We start from the raw sequence: 18,684 nt of genomic DNA on the forward strand, positions 1-18,684 counted from the left end.
ATAAAAATTTTCCCTAATCAGAAGCCCTGGATGAACAGAGAGGTTCGCCTTCTGCTCAGAGCAAGAGATGCAGCCTTCAAGTCTGGTGACCAGGAGGCTTACAGCTCAGCCAGAGCCAACCTGAGGAAGGGTATCTGCCAGGCCAAACTCAAACATAAACAGAGGATTGAAGAACACTTCAATTCTTCAGACCCCCGGCGTATGTGGCAAGGCATACAATCTATCACAGATTACAAACTACCTAACTCTGTGCCCCCCTCCAGCTCTGCCTCCCTCCCAGACGAGCTCAATCACTTCTATGCTCGTTTTGATCAAAATAATAAGGAGATCTCACTCAAAGCTGAGCATCAACCCAGTGAACTGCCTCTCACACTCTCCACATCAGATGTTTACTCCACTTTGCGTAAAGTGAATGGACGGAAAGCAGCTGGCCCTGACGGAATACCTGGTCGTGTGCTTAAAGCCTGTGCAGAGCAGCTGGCTGAGGTCTTCACGGACATTTTCAATCTGTCCCTGGCCCAAGCAACTGTCCCCACTTGCTTCAAAACCTCCACCATCGTGCCGGTACCGAAGCACTCCACTGCATCGGTCCCTAACGACTTCCGTCCTGTTGCACTCACCCCCATCATTGCCAAGTGCTTTGAGAAACTGGTCGCATCCCACTTAAAAGCCTGTCTCCCTGCTACATTAGACCCATTCCAATTTGCCTATCGCAACAATAGGTCAACTGAGGATGCCATCTCAACGGCACTTCACTCTGCCCTCACCCACCTGGACAGTCAGAACACACATGTGAGAATGCTGTTCATAGACTTCAGTTCTGCATTTAATACGGTAATCCCCTCCAAGCTGATCTCCAAGCTCAGCCATCTTGGAATCAGCACACCCATCTGCAACTGGATTCTAGATTTTCTGACTAACAGACCTCAGTCTGTTAAGTTAGATAACCTCTCCTCCTCCATCATCACCCTGAACACTGGAGTGCCACAAGGCTGCGTACTGAGCCCTCTCCTGTACTCCCTATTCACCCATGACTGCGTTCCTGTTTATGGCTCCAACACCATAGTCAAATTTGCAGATGACACCACGGTGGTAGGTCTGATCAAGGATGACGACGAGTCAGCCTACAGGGATGAGGTGCAGCACCTGGCTGTGTGGTGTGCCACCAACAACCTGGAACTAAACACCCAGAAGACAAAGGAGATCATTGTGGACTTCAGGCGGACTAGGAATCATGCACACACACCCATCTACATCAACGGAGCTGTAGTGGAGCGTGTGTCAAGTTTCAAGTTCCTTGGCATCAACATCTCTGATGACCTCACCTGGTCCCTAAACACCTCCACCCTGGTCAAAAAGGCTCAGCAGCGCCTTTATTTCTTACGGAGCCTTAAAAAAGTTCACCTCAGTCCCAGGATCCTTGCTGAATTCTACCGCTGTACCATTGAGAGCATACTCACAAACTGCATCTCAGTGTGGTACAGCAATTGCTCCGCATCTGACCGCAAAGCACTCCAGCGGGTGGTGAAAACTGCTCAACGGATCACCGGCACCCAGTTAACATCCATCGAGAACATTTATCACAGGCGCTGTCTGGGCAGGGCAAGAAACATCATCAAGGATGCCTCTCACCCTAACCATGGACTTTTCACCCTCCTTCCATCCGGCAGGCGTTACAGAAGCCTACGCTCTCGAACTAGTAGGCTCAGGAAGAGCTTCTTTCCTGAGGCTGTGACACTTCTGAATGCCACACCACCTATCTAACCTGCACCTGCTCTTTTACTGCACTGGTCACAGTACTTTACATACATGTATTGCACTACTCATATTTTGCACAGACTGCACATGGTTAAATCCATTACACTATAAACTGTCTAAGTGGTTACTGTACAAGCACAGTAGACTATTTCTACAAAAAATCATTGCACTACTGTTATTTTGCATATAATAGATTGTTCAACAATACTTTGCACACTCATTCAACTGTATTTATTACCACTGTTCTCACGTTCCTGTTATTCATAATGTATATATAATCCTTCATTGCTCTGTTCATAATGTACATACAATATCTACATTGCATTCATATTTATAATCTGTATATACTCTGCTCAATACTGTATATAGCAACTCCACTGTACATTCTGTATATCATAGCTTTACTTACTCTGCACTTTTATGTATATAAAACACTATATTCTTGCACTTCTGGTTAGATGCTAACTGCATTTCATTAGCTCTGTACTTGTACTCTGCATAATGACAATAAAGTTGAATCTAATCTAATCTAATCTAATCTAATCACCATTGTTTCTTGCAGTTGATGGTGTTTTGAATGGCAGCATGTAACCTAATGTGACAGAAAGGCATTATTTTATTTTTTGGTGCAGTTTTATCTTTTGTTGTTTTTATCTTTACTTGTGCAACACTAAATGCCCATTTTTTAAAAGCTTCACCTACTCTCTTTTATTGCAGTGATAAGAAAATAAACCACACTAAAGGACTCCTAGACTGTTTATTTACTTGTCCCTGTGTAAAAAAAAGTTTTCCCTTGTTAACCTTTCCTGTTCTTTAATGGTTTTATTTTAAGATTAAAATACACATGTGCCATCCTCCAGCTGCTTTTTGTTCAGACTTTTGCACACGTAGGTTTCAGTACTGCACCACATGGACAAAAACGTGACTTAATCAATTTTTTATGCCTTCCCTTCACATTTGTAACTTTGCTACAGAGCTAAACAGCTGTCGCTAGTATTCAAGGTTGAACTGTGTTGATGCAACATTGCTGCTGTTCAGAACCAATTAATACAATTTGAAAAGGCATATGTTGCATCAAGGGAATAGGGCTGAAATGTGAACTCTGAATATTCTGAGATGTACATTGTTCGAAGTGAGCAATTTTGTTAGCGAGTAGTCTGATTTAACAAGATCACTAAAGAGGGTATGTGATTATGGGCAGATCATGTTTTTTCTTAGAGATGATGGGAGAATCATAATTCCCATGGCATCAAAGCTCTTTGTAAGCCACCTGAGTGACACCTACCATCATACTCTGAAATTGCAGCATGCTAACTCTCCCATAGTCACATTGCTCATCCATGTTTTGCTTTTATATAGCTACTTCCACATGCCATGGTCCATCAGGATGCATTTCTTCTGCTGGCGCTACCCATAAACAGGATTATGGGATTACAGCCTTTATATGAGAGGATGAAGACATTCTGTATGGCACCATCTCCACAGGGGAGAATGTGTTTAAGGAAACCCAATGCTGAAGAAGTAATGTCACTCACAGGGGGAGACTTTAGAACAGCCCTTGAGTTGTTATTAATGTTCATTTGATATTAATTCAGTGATGTAAGCAGACAGCGGAGGTCTTTAACGAAGGATTCTCTGACAACCAAAGCACACTGAAGTTCTCATTTTTAAAGCAGAGCAAACAGGCAAAAACAAATGGACTGCTCACAAGAGCGATAATACACAACAGTTTATTTCTTTATGTAGGAGTAGTGATGGGAATCACAAGGATTCAAATGAGTCTGATTCTGATTTTAAATATGTTTATATATATTTTTACTAATTAATAAAAAAAATGGCTCCATTCGTTATTTTTTATAATTGTTATAAAAAAAACTGAATCTGAATAATGCTCATCAAATTTGAATGAAAACCAATTCTTAATTCTCAACACTAGGTTGGAGTACAGGCTACAGTACACTGAAACATTCACTCTCCCCACAGTGTCTCTCATCGCTTTTTTTATCAAGTGTCTGGTCACAGATCCAATCTCCCCTTTAATTCCTTCATCTTGTCTTTCATCTTTGGGCGAGAGATTTCTAACTGGGTTTAATGTCCTCCTGACCCTTCATCTTACCCAGGGCTACAGTGAGGATCTACAGACACTTCTTTAATAGAGCTGTAAAATATTGAAAACTTCCATTAGGGACACTAAACTTTCAGAATCTCTCTCTTTCGTCCTCTCACTCTGTCCTTTTTTCTCTTATTACATAAAACCCGTCAGTGAGATTACGTGGGATTATTACAGTGTGTGTGATTCTCTTTATTATTAGGGGCTATGCCCATTAGCGTACAGCAGTGTAGAATATTCATTTGTACACTTCCGCTGACTCAGACTAAAGAATAAAACAAAGATTTGGGTCAGTATAAGGAAAACAACATCTCATTAGTGTGGAAACACTGTAGCTCATTATTAAGTTTTTTTTACCACCCCACAGTATGCAGTCCAGTCTTCCACTTGTATCGAGGTGGAGTCGGACATTTTTGAGCATGCAGTCTGCAGGAAGATGGTAGATAAATGAGCATCAGGCTTGCATTGCTCTCATGCTGCATTACCGTGAAGGATCTTGTCAAGCTTTTCTCGGCTGCAGAACGTTCCTGAGATTATACTCGTCCATCAGTGTAGCTTCTAGAGTGATACTCTATCTCTGCATCTCATCCTAATAGAGCTCAGACCACATGGCATATAGCAAGTGGGAAATGCTCTTTTCGTATTTCTTTGTCCAAAGATTAAGTAATTTCTGTGGCTTAAAACATCATTGCAAAAATAATCATTGTTTCTGAACTAAGCTTACTTACAATGTTTCTTCACATTAATCTGAGAGTGACAAGTTTTCTTTTTTTTTCTTTAGTATAGATTTTGGGAAGGAAGAAAGGTAAAATGGAACGAAGGAAGGAATGTAAAATTGAAGAAAGGAAGGTTTAAATGGAAGGAAGGACTGAATTTAAAATGGAAAGAAGGAACCAAGGAGGGAAGGAATTTGAAAAAGAAATAAGGAATTAATGCAAAATGGAGAAAAGGAAGGTAAAATGAACGGAAGGAATGTCAAATTAAAGGAAAGTGAAATGTAAAAGGAAAGAAGGAATGTAAAATGGAAGAACAGAAGGTAAAGTGGAAGGAAGATAGCACATAAGGGGAAAAAAGGGAAGAAAGGAAGAAAGCAGGAAGAAATTAAAGTGAAGAAAGCAGTGATGAAAAAGAGGAAAGAAAAAGCCCATAGAAAGAACTTCACCATCAAAATATTACACTGGCCTTTAAAGGATGAGATGGATTCTCTCTCAGCCTCCTCCTGTAGCCTGGACTCCTTCCATTTCCCTTTGTGCCTCTTCTTCACCTGTGAACAGTATAGAGACATTTCTGGCTCAGAATAACCACATATTCTTTACAAAGACAGTCCTTTAAAATACTTTGTCTGAAAACTGAGAGCTCAGAATTTTCATCCTAACCTGTGTCTGCAAAGTAGAGTAACTTTGTGTCTCTCTCTCTTCCCTGTCTCTCTCTGTTCCTGCCGTCCTGGCCTCGCAGGGTTCGCTGCTTTACAACAGTGGGGGGGGGGGGGGACCGCACACCGAACTGCTCTTCTGACAAGCAGCAGAACGAGGGCAAGCTCATTAAAGGTAAGGCAGCTCTGCGCTCCATGATCGAGCCCCGCACCACCTGACCTCAGAACATCGTTGTCAGCCATACTGATATTTCAGAATGTCCTCATGCACCTACATAACGACACCATCCCATGTCTCTCTGTCTGTTAATTGCTGCTGTTGTGCTCAGGCTGTTTCACCTAGGGTTTAAAAATGGCGCGCTGACCCCTGTGTCTCTGCTGATGTAAATACAGATGAGGTGTTTAGGCTTGACTGTAATAATCACATCTTTGACTGTAATGACAGTACTTATGCAGCAAATTTGTGCTAAGTGAGGAAGGTTAACGACAGTCTTATTGCCCACTTCCCAGCATCCTTTGCGCCCATCTGCTTCGCTATAAAGTCAAAAGAAAATGACCTTCTGCCTCTGGAGAAGAACCGTGTCCGACTGGATGACGACTCGGATGAGGATGGGATGAAGGGGGAGGTGCAAGAGGGAGTGGAGTTGGCGATAGGATTGGTCGAAGCAGCCACCAGAGAGCCACCCCCTCAACCTCCATTGGCTGAGGAGAAGAAGCTGGTACTGTCCCAGGAAGAGCTAGAGGCCAAACAAGGTACGTCAAAATCTTCACTAAAGAATCATTCCACTCGAAAATAAACATTTTGTCAGCATTTACTCACCTGCTTGTTGATCCAAACTCTGTGGAATTGTGTGCTAAAGTCTGAAGTAATAGTAGTTTCAAATGACAAAATTCACCAAGATTTAGATCTGCAGAAGGAAAGAAAGAGGGATGAACAAAAAAAGTGAAGGAAGTAATATAGGTAGGTAGGAGGGACATAAGAGAAGATTGAATAAAGGAAGAATAAAAGGAAAGAGAAATATAATATGGGAAGAAGGAAGGAAGGGTAAAAAACAAGAAGAGGGAAAGAACAGGGGAAAGGAATGAACAAAGAGAGGAAAGGAAGGTAGAAGAGCAGAAAGAATGAAGGAAAGAGAAATGGAAGATATGAGGAATACAAAAGAAACAGAAATGAAGGATGGAAGGATGAAGAAAGAACAGGAAAAGAGGAGGGAGGTAGGAACGATCAATGAATAGGAGGAGGAGAATAGGAGGAGTGAAAATAAAGGAGAAATGAATGCCAGGAAAGAAGAAAGATTGGAGGGAAGAATGAATAGAGAACAGGAAGAGGGGAAAAAAGGTAGGACGAAAGAGAACGAAGCACAGGACGAAATGGGGAAATGGAGACAAGAAAGATTGGAAAAGGGAAAAGAAAGATCAAAAACAAAGGACAGAAGGAAGGTCGGTCAGGAAGTAAGAGGGAATATAGAAAGTGTGAAGAAGGAATGATGGTTAGGAAGAAGAAAGGATGGACGGGTAACAAAGAACAGGAAAATGGAAGGAAGGTATGGAGAAAGAAAACTGAATAGCAAGAGGGATAAGAGGAAAAAGGTGAAGGGAGAAGTATATTATGGGATGGGAAGAGAAAAGGAAGAAAAAGAAACTAATAAGTAAGAAGAACTAAGCATGATGGAAGGTACTGGACGAAAATAAGGCCAGGAAGAGGGGGAAAATAAAGAATGTGAACAAAGGGCAGGAATAAAGGCAGGCAGGAAAGAAAGAAAGAAAGGATTATTTAAATTGAATCCCGCTCTTTTGAATATTTTTGAGTTTTAAAGTCTCTCCTCACTTTCATTATGTGGAAAAAAGTGGCTAGAGTATTTCTCAAAATAAAGTCAAAGGGGGTTGGAAAAAACATGAAATCAGTTGTTAATTTTCAAACCCTTTAAAACCACTTGTCTGGACCATTCAGAAGTTAGGTTTCGTAAGTGTATCATAATTGAAATAATTTCTTGTCTGATGTCTTCAAGGCTGTATCTTTATAAAGGTTCTGAAAAGAAAAATATAAAAATGGTTCAAACAGAAGAGATGAGTCAGTTTGTGGAGTATTACAGAAATAACTCAAACTGATTTCCCTCACCGTAATTGTTGCAGCCCAAATGTAATTTCTCACTGGCCAGAAGCTTAGGCAGACTTTTACTGTAACAAGATAAGAAATATTGAGAAACAAACTGTAGTTTATCATGATCGCATTAAGCCTCGAGTTACCGGATTCTGCTGCACTTCTAGATCTTCTTCATTGTTCTTTTGACCCTCAGAGACTTAAAATAGTGAGCTGATCTGATCGCTGTCACATCACGATGACTGGCAGCACATGAAATTACTCCGGCGAGGGCCAGGGATCTAATGTAATAGATCTGTCCATATGGACCGCGCTCAGGAGCGGCAGTAACTGTCCCCTGTAATTAAGCGAGAGTGTTTCACACAGATAAAAACGAGAAGGACACTTCGATCAAAGATACAGACAGTGTCTACACTGGACATGAGATCTGCAGATGTGCCCGAGAGATTGTAAATGTGTTTTCGCTGAAAAACATGACACTTTCCCTTCAGTTACATTACCATTCAAACATTTGGGGTCAGTAAGATTTTTTAAACAAATGTGAATTTATTCGATCAAAACGTAGTAAAAATAGCTTTTCTACAATCATTTTTATGTAATATAGATTTTTTGGTAATGTTTAGAAAAATCTTTACTGATACTTTTATCAAGGATAAACTTTTATCAAGGATACTTTTAAGGATAATTCATTCAAAAAAATTAAAATCCTCTTATTTTTCACTCACCCTCGATTTGTTCCAATCTTGTATGAGTTTCTTGTATGAACGTGACTGACCAAAGAGTTGCCTGTCTCCATTGGCTTCAGTGGTACGAGGGGAAAAAAATTGTGTGGAAGTCAGTAGGGACCGTAAAATTATCCCTATAAAGACACTGATTAAAAATATAATTTATCCAATGTCAATATTAAGAGAAAAAAATTATCAATATTAATTTCTTAAGAAATGAAAAACATACCAGCCTTAAACTTTTGAATGGTAGCATATATATGAAGTTTTTGCTATAATAATTCATTAGTATATTTTTTGATAGTTCTTTCAAAAATGAATGCTCTGCATCCTTTATTCTCCCTCATGACATTCCAAACTCATATGAATGACTTTCTTTCTAGTAACACTAAAGGATTATTATTATTATTATTTTAATAGATGAACTGTTCGCTGATTTCAGTATAATGAAGGTCAGTAGGGATCCATCTCCAAAATGACTGAAAATCACATCTGAAGTCATATTGTTAATATGATGGTCTAATTTCGTGTGATACTCAAATTAATCTAAAATCTTGCCTTTTACTGTCTGCATCTATTAAAATATGAAAGTTTTTAGATGTAAAACATCACGTTTGATTTCACTGATTTGACATTGTGTCATATTCTTGTGTCAAATACTTGTCAGCTGAGGCATACAAATACTGATATGGACTACTTTTAGGGTACTTTTTTATTTATTTATTTATTTATTTTTATGTTTGAGCTTGACAGCTCCAGTCCTCATTTACTTTCATTATATGGAAAAGGGCTGAGCCAGGCCCAGGATATTGTTCAATATTTCATTTTCCATGGAAGACAGAAAGTTACAGTGTTTAGAACGACACGAGGGAGAAGAAATGATGACAGATGTTCACTTTGGGTGAACTATTCGTTTAACAAGAGACGTTTAACACCGTTTAACAAACTTTGCATTGGTTTTCTTGTTCCCCATTAAAAATTAATTTATTGAAATCTCATCACTGACACTGGACTGCACAGGGCAGACACTGGGGCCAAGCACTGAGCAGTAATGCTCCTGGAACGCGGAGTAATTACAGTAATAAGACCAGATGCCCAGAGGAAGTTTACTGCATGGGGAAGTGAAATAAATGGCACTGCAGCAAAGAAGGCCTCACTCAGTAGCAAACTAGCTTAGATTGCATGACTATCGACCCACCCTGAAGAACATAATCTGTATTGATGAGCTGTTAAACAACCAACGCTCAGTCTGTTTTCATGTGTCCATCTTTTACCTTTAGTCTATTTACTGAATGGAGTAAGTTTGTGTGATCACGAGTGGGAGTTTTATTGGGTCGACTCTGCTGTTTTTTGTGATTGCACCACTTTAAGAATGTACACCCCTTGTGTATTTACCAGAGCTTACCTGTTTATATTGTAAATTGTAGTCGAAATTAAACCTCAAAATATAGCCTTATTGGATTTAGTCAAAATGTTATTTGCTGCCTCAATTGCAGATTGACTTCTGAAGTGTGCAGATGAGAAATTATGTGAAAGGAGGGGAAATTTGCAGGAAAATGCAGAAAATTACTGGAGTCATTGCTTTTAGAAATGCCACGAGCAAATTACAGGTGTTAAGTGCTGTGTATTGCTTTGAAAAGGCCTGTCACACATGTATAACGGTATTGCAGTCATTTTTCTAGGGATGCACACTGGCGCTTTGAAAAGACAAAATTGATTGATAATATAAAAACTTAATTACATATGACTTGATTTGATTTGTTTGCAACTTCAGTTAATTTTAAGCTGGTCGAATTCTTGTAACAGCCATGTCAAAATGGCTCATCTTTTTATTATTTTTAAGTTTTGGGGGCATTTTATGTACAACCTTGGAGAAGAATAGGTGAACAGTCCTTAATTGCTATCTATCTATCTATCTATCTATCTATCTATCTATCTATCTATCTATCTATCTATCTATCTATCTATCTATCTATCTATCTATCTGTCTATCTGTCTGTCTGTCTGTCTGTCTGTCTGTCTGTCTGTCTGTCTGTCTGTCTGTCTGTCTGTCTCTATCTATCTGTCTGTCCATCCATCCATCCATCCATCATATTAAAGTGAGTGTTCTTCAGAGTCATTGTTTTTTAGTGCCATTATTTATAAACTACTCTTGTATTATATCAAATCATATTATTATTATTATTTTTTTTTTTATTATATCATTTAATTGCGGTTTGTCTCTGAGCTCTCTCATTAAGGCGAGGACACAATGCCTACCACTAACAGAGGATTAAGTTCAATTGTAACAGGACAGCAAGGCTTCAAGATTGCTTTTGTTTCAAGGCAGTGCAAATTACTTGTGACTGTTGAACCTTTTTGGGAAGGAGCTTTGCAGATTGAGGGATCTCTCAAACAATTTCGTTACTAACTCCTCTTTTTTTGTCACTGTTACACATAGTATTATCTCACTCGCAGTGACGTAATGAAGGAGAAGCCTCTGTTCTCTCTCCAGTTGTGTTTGTTCCCGAGTTATATGTGATTGTCTGTGGCAGGCAGTCTATTTTTAGTGCCCACACTGACAAGGCCTTCTTCTTGTTCTTGTATAATATAATGCCTTGTTTTTTCCCCCAGTTTTCCTTTTGTTATTACTGTTCCTATAAACAAAAGCGGGAAAATTATGCATGAGTACATAGCCTAAACTGAGACGTTATACAATCCGCAGCCAGGCAGCATTTAACACCTAATGTCACAAAGGATAATTCTATCGTGGTTGATGCAAAACATTAAAATGCAACGCATTATCTTGTAGCTTTTTAAGCTCCATACAGTTTTTATGAGGCGCACTGGCTTACAAAACCAGGTAAGTCACGAGCAGCCTCATCTAGAAACGTTTTACATTTGCTTAGCTGCTGCAACACAATGCACTTATGCATGCAAGCTCTCATGCTTTTAGTTGTCAGAGCATATGGTGTGTATCAGAACGAATGTATGTGTCTGACCTTTCTTCCCTTTTCTCTTCAAGCCAAACAGAAGCTGGAGGACCGGTTAGCAGCCGCAGCGAGAGAGAAACTGGCCCAGGTCTCCAAAGAGTCCAAAGAGAGGCAGCTTCAGGCTGAGCGCAAGAGGAAAGCTGCCCTCTTCCTGCAGACTCTGCGAGAGCCAGAGGCTGAGATCAAGCATACTGAGGAAACCAATGCTGCGCCTACGGTTTGTTTTTTTGTGTGTGTTTTCCAGCATCGTCCGTCTACCACCACATACCGTACACCTAGGCTTTCTCTGAATTCCTATTACTATTAGGAACTGAATTTGAAATGCGCTCAGATGTGCATTATATACTTTATCCGTCGTATTGACATTGAACTTTGACTTTTAAAGGAACGTTTTCTTATTACTAGAGTGCTTATGCTGGCAAAGAGCTGCCCACTCTTCGTTTTTCGCTTTCATTGCATTGCTTGACATGCTTGCCCTGACAAAAAATTCTGTCTTTGCTCTGCACTTCAGAACCTCGCTCATTGCCGTGACGGATGTAGGTTTTGGTGTTTTTATTTCATCGGTCAGCATCATGTCAGGAGTCCTACTCAATAATGCTGCTTTGGTTTCCTTAATCTGTTTTTTTTTTTTTTTTTAGTCAAGTCGTCCTGTAAAAATAAGCAACATAGTTTATCGATCCATCAAGAATCTTGTGGAAATTGCTCAAGGGTATTGCCGGCCCGAAACTCAAACCCACAACCATTAGGCCACGACTTCCCCGTCAAGTCATATAGACCACTGTTATAGTACTTTTTGGGATCTTGAAAGTTTGTAGAGACACCCATTCCAGAGTTAGTTGAGGTTTTAAAAGATTTCTGTCGGTCTTCTTGGCTAAAGATTGTGTATGGTGTCTGCTTAGAGTGGTTTCTCAGCAGGTGTTTTTAAGACGGTAACCATGATCTTCATCCAACTCTTGTTATAATGGCCAGCGCTGCCGGTGTGCAGCTCATATTTCCCCTGATCTTCTCCACAGGCTGCAAACACAGTTTCTCCTCCAGAATGTTTTCTCCATGGTGTCCACAGAGGGAGAACGAGAAAGGCAGAAGTGTGAGAGGGAGAGACGCCATTAGGAAAAGCGTGAGAGAGTAGGAGAGTGGCGAAGACTAATCTCGCCCTTTGTCTGCACAGGCGTGTGGTTCAGCTCCACATTAATGAGGCCAATGAAGCGTGAAATCAGAAGAAGCAGCTAGTGGAATGCGGACTGCCTCCTCTGGGCTTTTACCCGAGTCTTTCGCTCACATACACAGTGCTACTCATACGTTCCTAACCAAATCCATTGTGAATGTCCCTCCTGCTTCTTATTCTTGGATACCCTTGCGTAGGATGCCTTATTTAGTTTCCAACTTATTCCTTTACTTTACTCTAAGGCCTGATTTAAGATGCACCTCGCAATCGCTTACGGCGGTTCTGTCATTCACCCTCAGGAAAGAAACAAAGATAGTTTGGCTACCCAGGCAAGATGCCAAAAAAAAGTGATGTGCGCAAAAAACTTTCTCTTGCATCTAAATTGTTTTCGTCCTAATTAGCTCTGTCCACTAGGTCTGACAGGATATTTCGGAATTAAATCTGTTTATTTTGTCGAAATGTAAATTGCGTTTAAAATCAGGCTTTTTTTTTTGTCATCTTAAGTCTCAGTCATTATTTTTGTATTTTTTTCAGGGACGTTTTTGTCGTTTAAACATTCGCTAATTTGCCCTTTTAGTAAACTTTTGTTGATTGCTTCCAGCTCATTGTGAAATCTCATTGGTCCAAATACTGCTCCTCACTACTGTATGTTAAACATGTAGTTTATTCTGATTGGCTGCCTGTGATTTGAGTCTCGTCTTGCGCACTAGTTTCACGGTGAGTGTAAATAGATGAATTGTTTCTTGCTTGTTCAGACTTGTTGTAATGTTGTTCCTGTCTAAATGCTTGAAGTCCAATAGCTGTGAAGTCCTAAAGGCCTGATTTATGTTTATGCATGCTTATTTGCTGGCCTGTAAATATGTATGCGTCCTGCCTTTATCTGCTGACTGGACTCTGTTGAACCCACTTTAAGGCTTCACGGCTTCAAGGATTTTTGCTGCATCTTCAATGCAAATCGTTGCGATTGGTCATCACTCATGACTGCTCTATCATCCTTTGCATTGCCTCGCCATTATCTTTTTCCATCTTTTTCCGATGACTCAGTAGTGCTAATGATTTCAACCAATTTAAGCTTAATGCCAGCTGTGATCTTTGATGAAGCCGATTGCCAACACTGATCTTAGCATCACTTTCCTTTTTTAGAAGTAGTGATACACCAAAGTGAAAAGCTGAGACAGAACATTTTTGGCACACTGGGTTAAAAATAGAAAATGATCATTATAAGATAGCCTTTGTTTGGAAAAACTATGTAAATTATTTTAACATATTTATATATCTTATTAACAGTTGGATTGTCGTTAGAGTAATATGTAGGCTACAACAAATATATAGTTATATTTATTTTATATTAATGACCTCAATTAATAAAATATAATCAGATTTAATCTAAATTAATAAAAAAATGTATTTAATATTTAAAATATTTTATATATTTCTAATAAAATATTTACATATTTTATAACTGTATAAATGTTGTTTTTTTAAATTCCTTTGTATTGTTCTTGTCTTGCAATGAAATATGAGAGCATGCTCTGGTTGATTTTTTTATTTTATTTTATTATTATTATTTTTTTTTTTATGCTTTTCATTTTATTCTGCATTGTTATACTCCAGTGTAGTTGAGTATAACAATGTGTATATATGTGGGTGGGTGGGTGTGTGTGTGTGTGTGTGTGTGTGTGTGTGTGTGTGTGTGTGTGTGTGTGTGTGTGTATATATATATATATATATATATATATATATATATATATATATATATATATATATAATTTTTTTTTACCCTTTTCAAATGTGTTGCATTTGGATTATGCGAACTGGACCATTTTGTGTGTTTTTTAATTTTATCTTTGTATTATTTGAGAATCTATATTTTTATTTTTCTCTTCTTTTTTTTTTTACTGAACACAAGAACGTGGGTTTTCAAACCCCCCTTCACAAATGTGTCGCATCAGGATTATAGGAAATGGAACCAGTGTAATAATTATAAGGCTTCTTGAAAACTGATTAGTTCAAGCATTCCACTGACTAGTCGATTTTGAAAATGGGTGTGCTGCAAAATAGAAGTTCTATGCACATGCTCCCATAATTCCTTTTTAGATCTTTTTCCGCAGGTGAGAAAACAGCACAGCTGAGAGACACATTCAGAATACACAGAGCTCCCATTGTGTTTGCAGCTCCCACCACCCAGATGTACAGCCTTTAGCGCTTTACTGATTGCTATGGCAACAAAAATCTAATCTAGCCATTTCAGCATGCATCAGGTCATGTTCCCTAACTTTTACCAAACCAAGGACATGCTACAATGTCTATAGATACATTTAATAACTGCAAATAGCAGCGTTTTACAGAGAACTCTCCAGAGGCCAGGGTGGTCATACGTTTTCGCCGTGTTGAACCAACAGCCGTCTCGTTCCATCACAGCCGGCCGTGACTGCAGCCCTGTTTGTTCAATGAGAGTTTTCTGTTTCTTCTGGAGAGATAGCTTAGAGTGCTTCTGCCAGAGCTTGTATTTGTAGTATTTCATCTCTTGTTTGCTGGAGAACACGATTGTGCCACAAGATCACAGAAAAAACGTGAGTTTGATCTGCACTGCTGTCGCAGGGCTTAGTAAGATAGATTTGTTGTGACAGACAGGAGCGCTTTAAAGTGGAAATAAGACCCTGTTAATTGTTTGATGGCTAGCTACAACCTTTCGTCACACTAAATGCAGTTTGGCAGGTCTCTCTCAGAAAAAGCCAAGTTTGAAACAGGAAATGTGGGCAGTCATCTGTGCAGCCAGGTGGCGAAGCCCAGCAGTCTCTCTCTGCTTCCATCAGCATCTTCTACCATATTGCCTCAATGGCTTTTAGCTCTTTTGTTTAAATTATTTAGCTCATTGTTTTATTTTTTTTATTATTTATTGAGTATTTTATTTTTTTTATTAAGTTTATCTTATCCAGCTTATTCCAATTTCTAAGTTAACTTTTTTTTTGTGTGTCTTTTTTCCTCGATACTAATATATAATGAAACAGGAACTTGAATTGGGAAAACATTTAATAATTTACAGTAAGCAGAAAAGTATAATACTTAATGGAAAATAATGCTGATTTATCAAAAGTAAATACAGTAAGCTGTAAATAGATGATTTACTATTATGACATTATTATTTTATTTTTTAATTATTGTTATAATAAAAACTACTTTTATGTTTTTACCTTTTAACTTGAAGTCACTTTCTAATACTTTTAATTCTTTTCAGTTTCTGCGCTTCTGGTTCTTGAATTGAAAAATAAATATCTAAGTAATAATTGAATAAACTACATCATAAAGTAAGCAAGTATATTACATAATGAAACTTAAAATAGATTAATTAAAAACAAATACGTTTGCGCAGTTGAAATAATGGGCAAAAAACATCTGTCAAAGCGCAGCTTGTGCAAACGTTTCTCAGTCTCTCCAAAGCTTTAGCTGGATGTAGTGAAAATGTGTTTCTGAATCAATAAAAGCTGATACGGGGATACAGTTGTCCAGTTTCAGCATTTTCTGCAATTGATTTCAATCATTAAGAGCTGCAAATTTGAGAGTGAAGCAGCCAAAGGCACATTTATTAAATGGGATGGGAGAGGGAATGAGATCAGGACATTTAAACATGCATCTTTTTGTTGCTTTGGCCCCCATAATGTTGTGATGAAAGTCAATATTTATTCATGTTTGTTCATGATCGTCGTTTTATTTTGTTCATGGCTTCAGACATGCTGTGATTTTGAAACACTGGTTTCTTCTGATGGCATTGATTTGGTGAAATAGTCTGCTTTGATTTTTAATCTGGTTGAGTGAAGTGATAGATAATGTTTTAGCTTCTGTACAGCTGAATTGAAATGACGGACCACTTTTTTGAAAATGGGAACTACGATTCAATATTCAGGACCATAGATGTTTTTTATTCTTTCCCCGTTTTGGGTCTGTCCCTATACACAGTACTATATTTTTAACTACAGAATTTAGACATAGAATGTTGTTTAGCAAAACATGATAAGAAATAATATCAATTAGCATTTCATGTATTATCTTATCATCAGGGATCTCAAACTGAGATCATATTTAATATTTTATCCTTAAATCCAGCCTACGAATTCAATTTGTCATTCTAGGTTTTTGTACTTTTGTACTTTTTGTAATATATTTTTTCCACAAGCCTAAAAAATAAATATAACCAGATCTAGCCTTGGTAACAACAACAACTAAAAGCCTACGTGCTCAAAACTGTCAAAAAAGTTTGGTTCTGTTTGTGCAATTTCTCGCTTGTTTGCATGTCTACAATTCGCTATATAGTGGATTCCATGTAGCGGCTGATATTCAAGGAACAATTGGCAGTTCTCAAGGAATGCAATCATTAGTCCACAAAACAGGCAACTTCAGTTTGAAGCTTCAAGCGCTGCTGTCGTGAAAGAATTATGATATTAACTTAAAAAATTCTGTGTTCAAAATCTAAAATGAGACTGAAGATAAAAGCTGCAGAAAGAACATGGCAGGCCTTGGAAAACTTATTTTGGGAAAAAAGGAGACAAAGAGGGCTCCTTTGTCAGTGTCTGCATTTTTTTTCTCAATGCTGCTGTTTGCAGTACTATAGAAATGCACCTTCTGTGAAACAAGAAAATCTCTTTCTTGTGAGTATGTGTAGCCAGAGGGTTTGAAAATCGTAACAAAGTGAGCTTGTCATGTTTCTCAAAAGAATCCTTTTGTTATTTTATATACTTTGTTCTTATTTATTTTAATCATTTAATTTCATATTATTTAGGGCTGCACAATTAATCAAATTTCTAAACGCGATTCCAATTATGGATGCCACAATTACGAAATTGTTCAAAGTGGCAATTAATCATTCAAAAGACTTGACTTATGTTATTCTGCATGCTTAAGATGCTTTTTTTTTTTCTACATGTTATCTTAAGGGTTTTTCCATAGTTTCAATTTTAGTTGTAATTTTTTTTTTTTATTCAAATGTTTTTAATTAAAAGTTTAAAATTTGGTTTAGTATAACATAATACCATTCATATTTTAACTTTTTTGTAATTTAAAGAAGAAAAAAATCTGATGTATAGTTGACATTTGAGGCCTAATATTATGGAAAAGCACAAAGTTTTTCGGCTTGTTTATTTTCATATAAAAAGACGGCATACAGTTGCATCAAACAGTGGTATAAACATCATTCAATATAAATTGTGATGATCGTAATTAACAATCGTTTATATAATATTATTTAGAAAACAAGTTTATTACATAATGGAAATTAAAATCAATTCATTAGAAATAAGTAATGGACGATGAACATCTGCCAAAGTTCTTTTTATATGCAACTATTCTCAGTCTGTCCAAATCTTTGGCAGGATTTAGTGATTTTTATATTTTATTTTTAATATAATTGTTATTTTTATAATCCTACTTCAACAGTTTCTGTGTAGTGTAGTCCAAAAGCCAGTCTATTTGTGTTTCCCCTCAGACAAGAACAAAATACGCCAAATTCACTTTGGAAAAACAGCTAAATCAGTGCAGTGCTTTTCTGTGCTTCATTGCCAGTGGATGTTCTGCCAATAGCAGTACAGCTTCTGGAGGGCCGGCTTGCCAACATATGGTCTGGAGTAAGTGTCCTCTGACCACTGTTCCGGTGTCAGACATTGGCATGTTTACTGGCAAATCCCAGCGGTCGATCGAGCACAGCTCAAAACTGTATTGGATTTGTGCTTATGGATCTGTCTGTCACTATGAGACGGTATCAGGGCAGCTTATCCTGTAGACACTTTCTGTAGTGTCCGTGTGCATCCTCACGCCTCTGTGCTCTTTTCCTTTAAACAAATAAGTTCGCTCCGCAGTGTAATCCTCCACTTAACACCCACATCCAAATGCTAGCTTAGCATTGATCGATGGGCTCAGACAGTTTACAGATTTAAAGAACGCTATTCTGACTAGAACGGACTCACCTTAATCACAACTCTCCAGATTTCATGTGAAATAAGTCTTAATGGGCTGTAGCAATGCAGCCAATTTAATTAATAAAAACATAACTTTCTTGGTCTTTTTTTGTTTTATTATGTGACGCTTTCGAGAAGTCAACCTTTATTATAGGCCAGCGACTGATGAAGACAAGCTGTGACTGTATTAAAAACCATCAAAAGGAGGACCTGTTTTCGGTTAAGGCCAGTATTTTACTGGAGCCATCCTTTTTCCCTGATCATGGACATAAGACAGAATTAATAAGGGGAAAGGAATCGATAGACCCTGAGGAAATCAGGCGATCTGAAACTGTTGAGGCTCCCCGCCACTGTGCCTGTGCTCACTCTAATTAGTTTATACATAAATCCATAGCATAGATTTAAGAGTCCGCTATAACTTTCATCCTGACCTAAATGGGATAAAATGGCTACGGATTAGCTCTCAGCGAAAAGAAGAATTTTTACCTCAACAAAGACACTGATTTTACTGGTGGACCATTTTTCACAAATCC

General features: G+C 38.2%; 1 protein-coding gene across 1 annotated transcript in view; it reads left to right on the top strand.

The window, feature by feature from the left end:
• LOC127986706 (splicing factor, suppressor of white-apricot homolog) overlaps positions 1-18,684 on the top strand; it is an 87,814-nt gene that overhangs the window by 43,516 nt on the left and 25,614 nt on the right. The window contains 3 exon segments of the mRNA XM_052589032.1: positions 5,344-5,415; positions 5,751-5,993; positions 11,071-11,254. Of these exon segments, the coding sequence (XP_052444992.1) occupies positions 5,344-5,415; positions 5,751-5,993; positions 11,071-11,254 (499 nt within the window).

This window comes from Carassius gibelio, chromosome B21 (genome assembly GCF_023724105.1).
Source record: "Carassius gibelio isolate Cgi1373 ecotype wild population from Czech Republic chromosome B21, carGib1.2-hapl.c, whole genome shotgun sequence".
Classification (NCBI taxonomy): domain Eukaryota; kingdom Metazoa; phylum Chordata; class Actinopteri; order Cypriniformes; family Cyprinidae; genus Carassius; species Carassius gibelio.